Source organism: Homarus americanus, unplaced genomic scaffold (genome assembly GCF_018991925.1).
Source record: "Homarus americanus isolate GMGI-L3 unplaced genomic scaffold, GMGI_Hamer_2.0 scaffold74, whole genome shotgun sequence".
In the NCBI taxonomy this organism is placed as follows: Eukaryota; Metazoa; Arthropoda; class Malacostraca; order Decapoda; family Nephropidae; genus Homarus; species Homarus americanus.
In genome coordinates, this window is record NW_024716951.1 from 4,508,971 (window position 1) to 4,524,164 (window position 15,194).

Sequence of the window (15,194 nt, forward strand, 5' to 3'; positions counted from 1 at the left end):
ATACATTGGAGTCATATTCTAATTGAAGACTAATCAGTGTGGGCTAGCAAATTTGGGATAAACAGCAAGAATGTCCTCAAGCACACCTGATTCAATGAAGTAATTACATAGTTCAAGATACAATAAGTCAGGTGGCCTGAAGTCTTTGACAGTGTCACATTCAGTAATATAGTGTTCAAGTGTATGCTTTAAAGGTTTATCACAAAGTTTACATGCTGAGTGTTCCGGTATGGGTACAGCGTTACTAACTTGCCAGATGTGTCTGTATCCTAGCCTAATTCTGGCCACGACTACATCACATTGTCTGGTTCTGTCCTTATGCTGGCCATACCGGTACCTCTTGTTACAAAATTTGTCATATTTACTAATGCTACAACTGTCAGGTCTCTCTGCATTTCTCACTTCCTCTAGATCAGAGTTCATGATTCTGACTTGAATGTTTTTAATTACAGCATTGGACAGACCAAGGTCACGGTCAACATTTTCTTTCTTACATTCCTCATTGGCCAGTCTATCAGCACGGTCATGATACCTGATTCCAACATGGGACGGAATCCACACACATTCGATACGAAAGTTGTTCTCATTGGCAGTTATCACATTCCTTTTAATATCACATGCAACTTTAGACATAGAGCCTGACGGGCTGTTCATTGATTTCAAAGCACTTTGAGAGTCACAGAATATCACCCCACCTCCATTTTCTTTGAGGTAGTCTGTGGCTAAGTAGATTCCAGTTAGTTCAGTTTGTGTTGTGCTGGCCCAGTTGTTCAGCCTTTGTTTGTTTGACACTATCATCTCTTTTTCTTTATATATTACAATTGCACAGCCTGTTCTACCTGTGTTTGTCTGCACAGAACCATCAGTAAAAGCATAACATTCACTTGATTTAATACTCTCTATGTGTCTGTTAATAGTTTCTAGTGTGACACATCTCACCACATCGGTGTTTAACATTTGCTTACTACCAACAGGAGTGTAATTAATAGGAACTGATATGTCCAGCCAAGGAGGAATGGCATTAATAGGTTCGTCTGGGGTGATTGGGACATTCAGTTTCAAGAGATCTGCAACACTTTTATGAAGCCACGCCCCAAAGAGAGTCTTTTGTGGAAGGTTGGCGAGATGGTCGGGATTACTTAGATAGAACATCAATTCAGTTTGAGTTGTAGTTTGAGAACCATTGTTCTTCAAAACTTTGACACAAAACACGGTATTAAGTAGGGCTATCCTCTCAGATAGGGAGGGCAGTCCGAGCTCTTTCCTCATGTTTACAATTCTGGTTGATTTTGGGCAACCTAGGATGATGAGCATGGCTTCATTTTGCACTACCTCAAGGCTGTTGAGTTGTTTAGGCGGAATAGTCACAAGATGGAGAGCATGATAGTCAACTACAGAACGAATGAAGTGAAGATAGAAAGTACGAGCATAGGTGATGTTAATTCCATAGCTCTTGCCAACAAGGGTTCTGAGGGGTTTAATGCACTGCATTAGTTTGTCACGAAGGTTGCCGACAAAGTTTGCATCATTCACACAAATTCCAAAATATTTATAGGAGCTACATAGTTCCAAGGGCATGCTGTTAATGTTATAGTCAAGAGGCAGAGGGTGAGCAGGACGAGGATTGAGGACCCTCGTCTTGTCAACAGATATTATGAGACCACATTCAACAGTTCTACGAACAAATACATCCAGCAAGGCTTGGAGCCTGAGTTTGGTTTGTGTCATAATGCAGATATCATCAGCATAGCATATTACGGCTTCGTTTGGCTGAACTGAAATGTCAGCAATAAGCTTGTGCATCAGTATATTAAAGAGCATAGGACTTAACACTCCTCCCTGAGGCGTGCCCAGCTCAAATGATCTCATTCTGGTACTTTTAACTCCCCTAAACAGAACACTGGCATACCTGTTGGACAGATAACCCTTTATCCATGTCAGGAGGTTACCTTGTATGCCAAAATTAGCTAGTTACTCAAGTATAATGTCTCTATTAGCTACATCAAAGGCTGATTTAAGGTCTATGAAGGCTGTTTGTGTCTTATCTTTTGAGTGAACAAGATATTCTGCAAAGCATGTCTGTGTGCTACGCCCGGGCATGAACCCGTACAGATTAGGGGCGAATTTGTCTTTGACTTGAAACATGAGACGGTTTAGAGCAACTCTTTCAAGGACTTTACACATACAGGATGTGAGCGAAATTGGCCTGAAGTTTGGAGAATTAGCTTTAGGGATTGGGACTATGTTTCCATGAGTCCATGTCTTTGGCAGAATACCCTGTGTGAGGCTCAATTGATACAGTCAAGCAGTGGATGGTTGGGGATCTCATTCAACAATCTCAGGGTGTTATAGGTTATGCCATCCTCACCAGGGGAGGATGACTCACCTTTCATTAGTGCTGTTATTAGTTCGTGGTGCTTTATAGGAAACTGGTCGGTAAGGTCTGGTGAGGAACAGGCTATTTCAATATTGAAACCCCTATTAATGTGTGAGGTGTTAAGATATTGTTGTATGTCAGGAGGCAGGGAAGTGATTCGTGACACACTAGACCATTGGTCTAATAGCATGTCAGCATATTCTGCAGGGCTGTGATGAAGCTGGACTGGGGTGGGTGACTTGGTAATGGCTCTAATTTTGTTCCACATTTCTGCTAGAGTGGTTGTTCTATTAATCCCCTGTAAGAATTGTTCCCATTAGGTGTTTCTCACCTGACCTTTGAGTTCACAAAATTCTCTGTTAGCTTTGAGGAATGCCAAAAGGTTATCACTAGTTTTATTTTGCTTATAAGTGTTGGCAAGCTGTTTTACATTCTCTCCTTCTTTGGTGAGGATGGGGTCATGTGTCCACAGAGGTGGTTTAGTGCTGCCCCCCTTCCTCCTTGACTTAACCCAGGTGGTATAATATGTGGTAATGACATTTACAAGATCACAGCAAAATTCATCCACTGACCCAGGTGTATATCCAGCATACCATCCGTGGATGTAGGCCTTGAAGTGCAGTTTAAGATTATCTGGGATATTACTTCTGAGCTTAGGATGGGGTTCACACTTGACATCAGCAACAGTGTATTCAGTAAGTATTGCATAATGATCACTGACTAGGTGGTCTGAGATGACCTTAGCCTTGACATTACTGTCTACTAGGTTATACCCAATCACATAATCAAGTCTGCCCCCCATCAGATGTGTCACTTTGTCTGTGTCGTATACAGTGATATTATGATTATTGATGTAATTCACGAACACCCTCCCATTAGAGTTACACTGGACATCACCGAGGACAGTGTGACGAGAGTTAAAGTCTCCCATACACAACATAGCATTGTTACCTGATGGCTTTGGTAACACGTCCGCTCGCAGTTCATTACACCGAACATAGATGTTATACAGCGAAAATTGACTGTTTGCTGTCTTTACTGTAAATTGTTGATAGTGAATACTTTCATCATTGTGAGTTTTAATCCATTTACAGACCAGACCATTCTTTACATATGTGAGCAGGCCACTTCCTGCTCCACTATTATATGCTGTAAACCCAGCTATCCTGGGTGCAACTTTCTTCTGGGTGCTGGACGTGTAAGGTTCTTGTAAGCCAATTACATCAATGTCAAAAACTTTAACAAACCATTGTAGATCATTAATTCTGCGATTAACACTCCGGATGTTCCATGAAATGAACCTAAGCGTTCGTGTTACTTTTCCCACCTTGAATTTAACGTAGAGAGTCGCACGCTGGCTTCATAGATCAGCCTGACCAATAAGCTGACTAGACTCTCTCTCTCTCTCTCTCTCTCTCTCTCTCTCTCTCTCTCTCTCTCTCTCTCTCTCTCTCTCTGAGCTATACCAAACACTTAAGAAAAAAAATTAAAACTATCCATCGAATTAAATCACATAATAATTCCATAAACATATTTCCCTTCAATAATCTACATAGTGGTGGTGGTGATGGTGGTGGTGGTGGTTGTGGTGGTGGTGGAGGTGGTGGTGGTGATGGTGGTGGTGGTGATAGTGGTGTGGTGGTGATGGTGGTGGTGGTGGGGTGGTGGTGATGGTGTGGTGGTGGTGGTGGTGATGGTGTCGGTGGTGATGCTGTGGTGGTGGTGGTGGTGGTGGTGAGTGGTTGCCGGTGGTGATGGTGGTGGTGGTGGTGGTGTGGTGGTGATGGTGGTGGTGGTGGGGTGGTGGTGGTGGTGGTGGTGGTGGTGGTGGTGGTGGTGGTGGTGGGGTGGTGGTGTGGTGGTGGTGGTGGTGGTGGTGGTGGTTGGTGGTGGTTGGTTGGGTGGTGGTGGTGGTGGATTGTCGGTGGTGATGGTGGTGGTGGTGGTGGTGGTGGTGGTGGTGTCGGTGGTGGTGGTGGTGGTGGTGGTGGTGGTGTGAGGGTGGTGATGGTGTGGTGGTGGTGATGGTGGTGGTGGTGATGGTGGTGGTGGTGATGGTGGTGGTGGTGATGGTGGTGGTGATGGTGGTGGTGGTGGTGGTGGTGGTGATGGTGTCGGTGGTGATGGTGGTGGTGGTGTGGTGGTGGTGGTGTCGGTGGTGGGTGGTGGTGTGGTGATGGTGGTGGTGGTGGTGATGGTGGTGCTGGTTGGTGATGGTGGTGGTGGTGATGGTGGTGTGGTGGTGGAAGTGGTGGTGGTGGTGATGGTGGTGGTGGTGGTGGTGGTGGTGATGGTGGTGGTGGTGGTGGTGATGGTGGTGATGGTGGTGATGGTGGTGATGGTGTCGGTGGTGGTGGTAAGAGGGTCTAGCTCGGGATAAAATATAAATTACCACCTATGATCCCTTGACGAGCAGAAACAGTGATAAATTTAACGTAGTATATAATCCTGAGAGACCTTTTCACTTTAGCCAGCCCTCCAGAGAGCCAGCCATCCATCCAGCCAGCTAGCCAGAAAGCCAGCCATGCAACCATCCAGCCAGCGTTGTATCATGAGGACAAAAGATGGAGTCTCATGTCATCTTTAACTTATAGCGACGCTTTTAGACTCAACCAAAAGGAAAATTTCCCCTCCTCGTCACGTGTACCGTCGAACAAAACCCTCTATTACCCGCGTGAAAGACCAATAACGGCTTCTTTCTCTTACAGGTCCTCTAAAACTTCCTGTCCTGGGAAGAAAATTTTTGAGAGGTGCAGTGTTGAGTCGAGGACGGAGGGGGAGAAAGGAGAGAGGGAAGGAGAGGGAGGGGGAACAGAGGGAGAGAAGGAGGGAGGGAGGGAGGGGGAACAGAGGGAGAGAGGGAGGGAGGGGGGAACAGATGGAGAGAAAGAGGAGGGAGGGAGGGAGGGAGGGGGAGACAAAAGTCCAGGAAGATGTTCAATCGCCTGAGTGTGCGATTGAAAAACTTTTGAGGTCGGTGCTAGCTATTATGGAGACAATGAGTAGGAAGAAGAAGAGGAGAGAATAAGGAGGAGGAAGAGGAGAGGTGGAGGAAGAGGAAGGGATAAGAGGAGGAAGAGAAAGAGGAGGAGTAAGAGTAAGATGAGGAGGATTAAGAAGAGTAGGAAGATGAACATTAATAGGAGGAGTGGAAAATCTAGAGGAAGAAGAATTGGAGTGGAAGAGTAAAAAGAAGAAAAACAAGAAGAAAAGAACAACAAAAGAAGAAGAAGACCAAACGCGGCAGAGAGAAAGAAGAAGAGGAAGACAAAGGCGGCAGAGAAGAAGAAGAAAAAGAAGAAGAAGATCTTGAAGACTCTGGGTCGTAGGAATGAGCCAAAAGTTCCTCTTTCACCCCGTTATAAACAATGGAACCATCGAGGATTAACTCTGCAAGCGACCTGGTGATATCGTCAGAGAGGAGGAAAGTCAACGGTAAACAAGACAAAAAATAACCATCCCAGGTCAAAAATAACTATACCAGGGAATGACTATCCCAGGGCAAAAATAATCATCTAGGGCAAAAATAACCATCCCAGGGCAAAAATAACTATCCCATGTCTAAAATTAACTTTCCCAGGACTAAAATAAATATCATGTCTAAAATAACTATCCCAGGACTGAAATAGTATCCCAGGGCTAAAATAACCATCCCAGGACTAAATTAACTATCCAGGACTAAATTAACTATCCCAGGACTAAAATAACTATCCATGTCTTTTGTTTGGTGGGTTTGGTTTGTTTTTGGATATATCCCATGTCTAAAATTAACTATCCCAGGGCTAAAATAACTATCCCAGGACTGAAATAAGTATCTCAGGGCTATAATAACCATCCAGGACTAAATTGAATCCAGAACTAAACTTTCCTTGGCCAGAAACTAGACCCTAAGGACAGGTGCCTCAGCCAGGTGAAAGTTACCTGAGTTAACCTGATAATAACTTATTGAGGGACCATTCCTTAGTTGGTTATGATGAACGCCTTTCTCTCTCTCTCTTCTCTCTCTTTCTTTTTCTTTTTTAGTCTTTCTCTATACCTATCTATCTGTATATCTGTCTGTCTGTCTGTCGTCTGTTCTGGATAAGCTCCTGTCTGTCAGTCTTTCTACTTGGGTTCTATCACAAGAGGTTCATCTAAGACACACACACACACACACACACCACACACACACACACCACACACACACACACACACACACACACACACACACACATACACACACACCCGGAAGATGATGATAGTTAGCAGGCCAGTGGTGATAGTGGTGATAACTCGCTCACTTCATCCGTCACCTCGCAATTAGGTCGGTGTGAGGCCTAACGACTAGTAATGGTAGTTAATTCATCAATAGAGGTAATTGCTCTCTACCACCTGCCTTACTAGCCACCCCATGTACTAGATTACCATTGATTATCATAATTAAATGGGTTGAGTATATAAGCGTGTCAGCATTTTGGTGACAGGTCCATATGCCTACATCTTTAAGTAACAATTATCTTCGAATTTGGGTAACTAGGAAGATAATTTTACTTAATTAATTACTAAATATTGCGAAATATTATGAAGTGCGTCTTTTCCCCTGCAAGGATGAGGAAATTGCAAGATGTTGCAATGTGTAGGTGATTGCAACACCATCTGGGATTTATACCTTTGTTGTGTTAATTATGGTAGAGGTGCAGTGGAGTGTTGGTTTGGTTTGGTGGTTTGGTGTGGTGGTTTGGTTTGGTTTGGTGGTTTTGGTTTTTGGTGGTGGTGGTGTGTTTGTGGTGGTTTTTTTTTTTTTTTTTTTTTTTTTTTTTTTTTTTTTTTTTTTTTTTTTTTTTTTTATATTTTATTTGCTGTTGTTGTTGTTGCTGTTATTTAACTAACCATAACGGGAATAAAACTTCATTTTAAAAAGATAAAATTCGTCAGGTTGAATAAAATGACACACCATTTTTTTCCCTCTGGACCAAGGAAGTGACACGCATATTACTTACCTTTACCTGGTGTCATTTATTGAATTATTTCTCACCTTATGACACAGTTGAGTCAGGTGGATATATGAAATTCGGTTTGTGACAAGTTAAAAAAGATAATTTATTCTTCTATGACGAATATAGGTAAAGAGTCTCATTGGAAAACCATTTTTGTGTTGTTGTTTTTGTATGACAGATGGAAAGTTTTGGTTCACGGGAGTATCATATGACACTTGTGGGTCATGACACTTAGAGATAGATGATGTTTATATATGACACCTTTTATTTTGTGACATTTAAGAAACATAGAGAACCACGTGAGAGTCACGTTAGAGTTATATGTGACACTTTTATGACGCATGGACTCACATAGGACATTTTTATGACACACACAAGGACTCACATATGACACTTTTATGACACAAAAGCTCAAATATGACCCTTATGACACAAAAACTCAAATATGACCCTTATGACACAAAATTCAAATATGACACTTACAAAAATCAACTCAGACTCAAATGTGACACTTTTATGACACAGAGAGATCCAAGCTGAGGTCTTCTGTGATATAGAGGCCAGAAAACCTCCCTGTCACAGCTATGGGTTTGGTCGTGTTGGGAGGTGAAGTAAGATTATGGATGGGGGAGCAATTTTGTAGAAAGCCTTTACATGGTGAGATGAGAACCCATCCACTGTATTCCTGTAGCGTCCCTTTTGCTGTAACGCTCTCTCTCTCTCTCTCTCTCTCTCTCTCTCTCTCTCTCTCTCTCTCTCTCACTCTCTCTCTCTCTCTCTCTCTCCTCTCTCTCTCTCTCTCTCATATATGCTACCGGGCAGAGGCACCTAGTCCATCCTAGTCATAAATGGGTACCTAACTTCAATCAGAATTGAGATTGAAGTGGTTGTAAATAGTAATGGAGTGCATCCTTCTGGTGTACTGGGAGGTAGTAGTCAGTGTGCTGTATCCGCAGTGCCCTGAAGGTGTGTGTGTGTGTGTGTGTGTGTGTGTGTGTGTGTGTGTGTGTGTGTGTGTGTGCTCTAAGTAGTTGTATAAATTTGATGAAAGTCGCTTCAATTTTTATCCTCGATTCACCCCTGCGCGCGCCCGGAGGTTACAATAACCACCCTAAACTCATTTTCAATTTCAGAACCAAACTCAAAGATCACAGTTTTAGAGTAGTAGGTCACCTAAACCCTAGTGCTTGCTATTCACGTTTTGTCAATCATTTTTTTTAAACAAATATCAGAACCAAAACTTTTCATGTAACTTTGTAGAAATATATAAAAGAAAACCCTCTGATATATTGTATTTTTAAAAAGCACAAACCTAAAAAAATTGTTACACAATACATCAAACGTTTTAATTTCTTTAAAACTCACTCTCCTTAAAGATCACAGTGGAAACAATGAAAAGGAAAACGTTTGTATATGTCTCTAACGTTAAGTAATGTGTATGTGTCCAGGTGTGTCCTAAAGAGCAAGATTGTTGTTGTTGTTGTTGTTGTAATTTTTTTAATTTTATGAATTATTTGTTATATGAGTTATGTCTTTGAAATAGACAGATGGTGACAGACAGACAGAGACAGACAGACGCACGGGACAAAATTGATAGACAGAAACAGACAGATATACAGACAATCAGACAGACACAATCATACAGACAGAAGCAAAAGACTCAAACAGACGTACAGACAAACAAACAGACAGACAGACAGAAAGACAGACAGAAAGACAGACAGACAGTGTACAGCATCTCATAAGGAAGAGATTTCAGGAGGAGACTTAACAACTATATAAAAGATCAATAAAAAGTTCACTTGTTATAAGTTCTTATTTCTTAAGAGCTTAATTGAGGAACTTTCTACCCGGAACTTTTTATCAATGTCTCAAATTAAAAAGTTTCTAAGCTTGATGAGAAGTTCTTGGAAAACTTTGGAAATGGGAAGTAATGAGGAGAGAGAGAGAGGGATAGAGAGAGAGAGAACTGTATCATTACTATTGATTTCCTCCTTAGGCAGTTAACTAAAACATGTGTGTGTGTGTGTAAGTGTGTGTGTGTGTGTGTGTGTGTGTGTGTGTGTGTGTGTGTGTGTGTGTGTGTGTGTGGTGTGTGTGTAAGTGTGTGTGTGTGTGTGTGGGTGTGTGTGTCGAGGCCCACACAATAACCACTGGAGGGAGGGAGGGAACTAGACTAGGGTAACAACACAATGTACCGCTCACACATCAAAGAACGCGTAACGTAAGCGATTCGTGAAAGGCGAAGCAATATCTGAAAATTTGCTTTTTTCCCCCGAGTTGCCTCTGGGATGTGAAGTTTCGAAAAGCCTTCAGTAGATAAACCAGCCGCATCCCACCTGCAGAAGGGAAGGTCGCTGAGAATATCCCTTGAGGCACCGGGAGGTAGAGGTTAAGGTAGGGTAGTTTGTGAGTGGTGAGGGCTACGTGTGTGTGGCTTCAGGCTGCCTGCTGGGAGGAACCCCGTGTTTCAGATGATAGCTTACTTTATGAATGTATTTTTTTGACATTTTTTGTTCAATCCAATTTCTCTCTCTCTCTCTCTCTCTCTCTCTCTTTGTCTCCTTGCTTACCCCCACCTCTCTCTCTCACGTCTAACTTTAGTGATAACCTTGTGTCGTCCTCTGGGGTAACTCCGCTAACTTTCTCTGACTAAATGAAATTATAAATAATTTCTCTATCACGTTCTGTCGCATCTGTTTCTCCTTTTCTCTCTTTTTCTCCCTCTTTTTCTTTCTTTTTCACCTCTAGCTCTCTTTCTCTCTCTCTCTCTATTACTTTCTCTTCCTCTCCCTCCCTCCTCTCTGTTTTTCGATAGTTTTTGTTTCACACTGAGTTTACTTATAAATATGCCTATGTATGAATGTATGTATATCGCCTCTGTTACTGCACAATACTTTTACCAATACATATACATAGAAATGCATGAGATTTTCCTACAAAGCCGAGCTCAGTCGAAACACTATTTACTGATCCAGTGAATTCATACACAAATCCTGTTGTCTGAGTCACCTGAAGACGATTATATTTTGATGAATGTAAAAATAAATATGTTGGTCTTTTTAGGTTTGGTTAGGTTTGGTAGTTAGGTTTTTACTGTATAGTGTTACGACAAATCCTCTTTTTAAAATACTATACTATAAGATTAAACTTTATAATACTAATAGATTTTTTATATTTTATTGTTTTTGCTGTTCTTGTTATTAAACTTTTTGGAATTGTCTGGAATTTCTTTTTCATTTTATAATTTGTCTTTGTTAAAAAATTAATTATTATTTTTTTTTCTCAATTGGTAAACGTTTCTTCTGAAGGAATAATAGAATGGATAGATAAAAATATAATAAAAGATAGATGGAAAAAAATATAGATGAATTGATAATATATATACAATAAACCCGTGAATAAATAACAAGAAAACACACGTAGCATTTCCTCTTTTTTTCTAACAAAAAATAAATAAAATAGTTTAAAATTCATTCCTTTCCTTTAAGACGTAAATTCCCTTAACCTTGAACAACTCCCATCATTAAAAAAAAAATATTTATTCCATCAAAATAAAGAAAGAAAGAAAGAAAGAAAGAAAGTAAGAAAGAAAGAAAGAAAGAAAGAAAAAGCCCTAAACCTAAACTAGATTCTTTCATCCCTTCAAAAAAAAATCCTTAACTACCTACATAGAATTCTCTCATACTTAAAAATAATAAAAAACTCAAACGTGTTCTCTTCCTCTGGGTCGTGTACACAGATGTAAGGAGTGAGTCAGCCCCTCGTATACCAGAGATGGAGACACTAGTACGGGTACAACGAGGCACCACCGCCACCCTCCTGTGTCCTGCCAGGGCCACCCAACACCTTCCATCACGTAAGTACTGTGTGACGGCCCCTACCTGTGTGAGAGATAAACAAAGATAGTAAAGATAAGGAGAAAAAATATACGTAAGTTTATTTACGTATTATTATTATTATTATTATTATTATTATTATTATTATTATTATTATTATTATTATTATTATTATTATTATTATTATTATTATTATTATTATTATTATTATTATTATTATTATATATATATATATATATATATATATATATATATATTATTATTATTATTATTATTATTATTATTATTATTATTATTATATTATTATTATTATGTTATTATATTATTATTATTATTATTATTATTATTATTTTATTATTATTATTATTATTTATTATTATTATTATTATTATGACAAAAGTAAACAACCTCTCAATGTCCTCAGGTGGTATAAACAAGGTATCAGTGTGGACATCCTTAAGGCGTCATGGGCGGGGGGTGGGCGCAAGCATCCACAGCGAGGGTGTCCGGCCCTGTCTTAACCTTGCTGGCTACTGAAGATATCGACGCCGGCACCTACCGCTGTTATGCCAACAATACAGAAGGAGTGTCTGTACTGCAGGTGTGTGTGTGTGTGTCGTATTATAGGTATAAGTCTCTGTGAATCCATAAACTAACTTAAACTAATCTAACTTAATCTAACCTACTTTAACCTAACATAACATAACCTTACCTAACTTAACCTTGACCTAATCGTAAGCTAACTTAACCTAACTTAAATTAACCTAACATAACCTTAACCTAACCAAACCTAACTCCTCAATACACCATAACAACAACTCCTTCTACAGACAGTTCTCCTCCTCCTCCCGGATACCTTCAGAAACTCTTGTCCCTCTCCTCTGTAAGTCACTTCCTCTTGGTGTCCTTCTGAAGAAACCAGTTATCATTCTCTCTCTCTCTCTCTCTCTCTTTATCTCTGCTCTTGTCTCCGTGTGTATTAGGGAAGTACTGTCTGCCCTCTCCGTACGCGTGACTCCTCCTTCAGTAGTGGTTGACGCTAGAGCTACGGCACATTTCTCACCTGTGTCATCTGTAAGGAGACGGGCCAGGTGATAAGATTACCCTCCCTTACACCCCTTCCCCTATACCCTCATCTTACCCCTTCCCACCTCTGCTACCCCTCACCCTCCTTTCCCCTTGTTCTCATTCCCTTACTGCCTTACTTCCCTTACCCCTAGAGGTGAAGCTATTTTGGGAAGAGCTTACGTTAGCGAGTAATTTAGCCAGAAAATTGTTCGTAGAGTGAGGGGTGGTAGTGGGGCGGTGTAGAGGGCTGAGAGGGCTGAGAGGACTGGGTGTAGAGGGCTGAGAGGACTGTGTGAGGGTGATGGGGGGCTGAGGGGACTGGGTGTAGAGAGTGATGGGGCTGAGGACTGATGAGGTGATGGGGGGGAGGCTGTGGATGGTGGGAGGCTGAGGAGGTTGGGTGGGTGTGAGGGCTGAGAGGACTGGTGTAGAGAGTGGTGGGGGCTGAGGACTGGTGTGAGAGGATGGAGGGCTGAGAGACTGGTGTAGAGAGTGATGGAGGGCTGAGAGGACTGGGTGAGAGTGGTGGAGGCTGGAGGTGGTGTAGGTGGTGTAGAGAGTGATGGGGGGCTGAGAGGACTGGTGTGAGAGTGGTGGAGGGCTGAGAGGACTGGGTGTAGAGTGATGGAGGGCTGAGAGGACTGTGTAGAGAGGGTGGAGGGGCTGAGAGGACTGTGAGAGTGGTGGAGGGCTGAGAGGACTGGTGTAGAGAGTGATGGAGGCTGAGAGGACTGGTGTAGAGAGGGTGGAGGGCTGAGAGGGACTGGTGTAGAGAGGATGGAGGCTGAGAGGACTGGTGTAGAGGAAGGGAGGCTGAGAGGACTGGTGTAGAGAGGAGGAGGGCTGAGAGGACTGGTGTAGAGAGTGGGAGTGGGCTGAGAGGACTGGTGTAGAGAGGATGGGAGGGCTGAGAGGACTGGTGAGAGAGTGATGAGGCTTGAGAGGACTGGTGTAGAGAGTGATGGAGGGCTGAGAGGACTGGTGTAGAGAGTGATGGAGGGCTGAGAGGACTGGTGTGAGAGGATGGAGGGCTGAGAGGACTGGTGTAGAGAGTGATGGAGGGCTGAGAAGATGTGTAGAGAGGTGGAGGCTGAGAGGACTGTGTGAGGAGTGGTGGGAGGTGAGAGGACTGTGTAGAGAGTGGTGGAGGGCTGAGAGGACTGTGAGTGATGGAGGGCTGAGAGGACTGGTGAGAGTGTGGAGGGGCTGAGAGGACTGGGTGAGAGGATGGAGGGCTGAGAGGACTGGTGTAGAGAGTGGTGGAGGCTGAGAGGACTGGTGTAGAGAGGGTGGGAGGCTGAGAGGACTGGTGTAGAAAGTGATGGAGGGCTGAGGGGACTGTGAGAGTGATGTGGGAGGGCTGAGAGGACTGGTGTGAGAGTGATGGAGGGCTGAGAGGACTGGGTGAGAGTGATGGAGGCAGAGGAGAGTGATGGAGGCTGAGAGGACTGGTGAGAGTAGTGGCTGAGAGGACTGTGGAGAGTGATGGGGGGCTGAGAGGACCTCACTCTCCTCCTTCCTCCTCCCTGACTCCACCTCCTCCCTCCTCCCTGACTCACTCTCTCCCTCCCTCCTGACTCACTCTCCTCCCTCCTCCTGCTCACCCTCCTCCCTCCCTCCCTGCCTCACCCTCCTCCCTCCCTCCCTGACTCACTCTCCTCCCTCCCTCCCTGCCTCACCCTCCTCCCTCCCTCCCCTGCTCCACCCTCCTCCCTCCCTCTCTGCCTCACCTCCTCCTGCTCCCCCTCCCCTCCCTCCTCCTCCTCCCTCCTCCTCCTCCTCCCTCCTCTCCTCCTCCTCCTCCCTCCTGCTCACTCTCCTCCCCTCCTGCTCCCCCTCCTCTCCCGCCTCACTCTCCTCCTCTCCCTGCCTCACTCCTCCCTCCTCCCTGACTCACCCTCCTCCCTCCCTCCCTGCCTCACCTTCCTCCCTCCTCCCTCCCTGACTCCACCTCCTCCCTCCTCCCTGCCTCACCCTCCTCCCCCTCCCTCCCTGACTCACCTCCTCCTCCTCTCTCCCTCCCTCTCCCTGCCTCACCCTCCTCCCCTCTCCCTCCCCTCCCTGCCTCACCCTCCTCCCTCCCTCCCTGCCTCACTCTCCTCCCTCCCTCCTCCTCCCCTCTTCCTCCCTCTCCCTCCCTGCCTCACCCTCCTCCCTCCCTCCCTGCCTCCACTCTTCCTCCCTCCTCCCTGCCTCCCACCTCCTCCCTCCCTCCTCCTTCCTACCTCCTCCCTCCCTCCCTGCCTCACCCTCCTCCCTCCTCCCTGCCTCCACCCTCCTCCCTCCTCCCTGCCTCACCTCTCCTCCCTCCCTCCCTGACTCACTCCTCCTCCCTCCTCCCTGCCTCACTCCTCCTCCTCCCCCTCCCTGACTCACTCTCCTCCCTCCCTCCCTGCCTCACCCTCCTCCCTCCCTCCCACCCACTCTCCTCCCTCCTCCCTCCTACCCCTCTCCTCCCTCTCCCTCCTCCCTGCTCCCCACCCTCCTCCTTTCCCTCCTCCCTGACTCACCCTCCTCCTCCCTCCCTCCCTGCCTCACCCTCCTCCTCCCTCCCTGCCTCACTCTCCCTCCCTCCCTCCTGCCTCACCCTCCTCTCCTCCCTGACTCACTCTCCTCCCTCCCTCCCTGCCTTACCCTCCTCCCTCCCTCCCTGCCTCACCCTCCTCCTTCCCTCCCTTGACTCACCTTCCTCCCTCCCTCCCTCCCTGCCTACCTCCTCCCTCCCTCCCTCCTCCCTCACCTCCCTCCTCCTCCTCCCTGACTCCCTCCTCCCTCCCTCCCTGACTCCACCCTCCTCCTCCCTCCCTCCCTACTCACTCTCCTCCCTCCCTCCCTGACTCACCCTCCTCCCTCCCTCCTCCCTGCTCACCTTCCTCCTCCTCCCTCCTGCCTTCACCCTCCTCCCTCCCTCCCCTGCCTCCCACTCTCCTCCCT

The 15,194-nt window shown here is 44.9% G+C and overlaps 1 protein-coding gene across 1 annotated transcript in view; it reads left to right on the top strand.

Moving 5' to 3' along the window:
• Nucleotides 1–11,729, top strand: part of LOC121858561 (Down syndrome cell adhesion molecule-like protein Dscam2) — a 31,446-nt gene extending 19,717 nt beyond the window's left edge. Inside the window, exons 5-6 of the mRNA XM_042355051.1 lie at nucleotides 11,096–11,212; nucleotides 11,617–11,729. Coding sequence (XP_042210985.1) covers nucleotides 11,096–11,212; nucleotides 11,617–11,729 — 230 coding nt within the window. The remainder of the gene's footprint in view (nucleotides 1–11,095; nucleotides 11,213–11,616) is intronic.
• The last annotated feature ends 3,465 nt before the right edge of the window (nucleotides 11,730–15,194 follow it).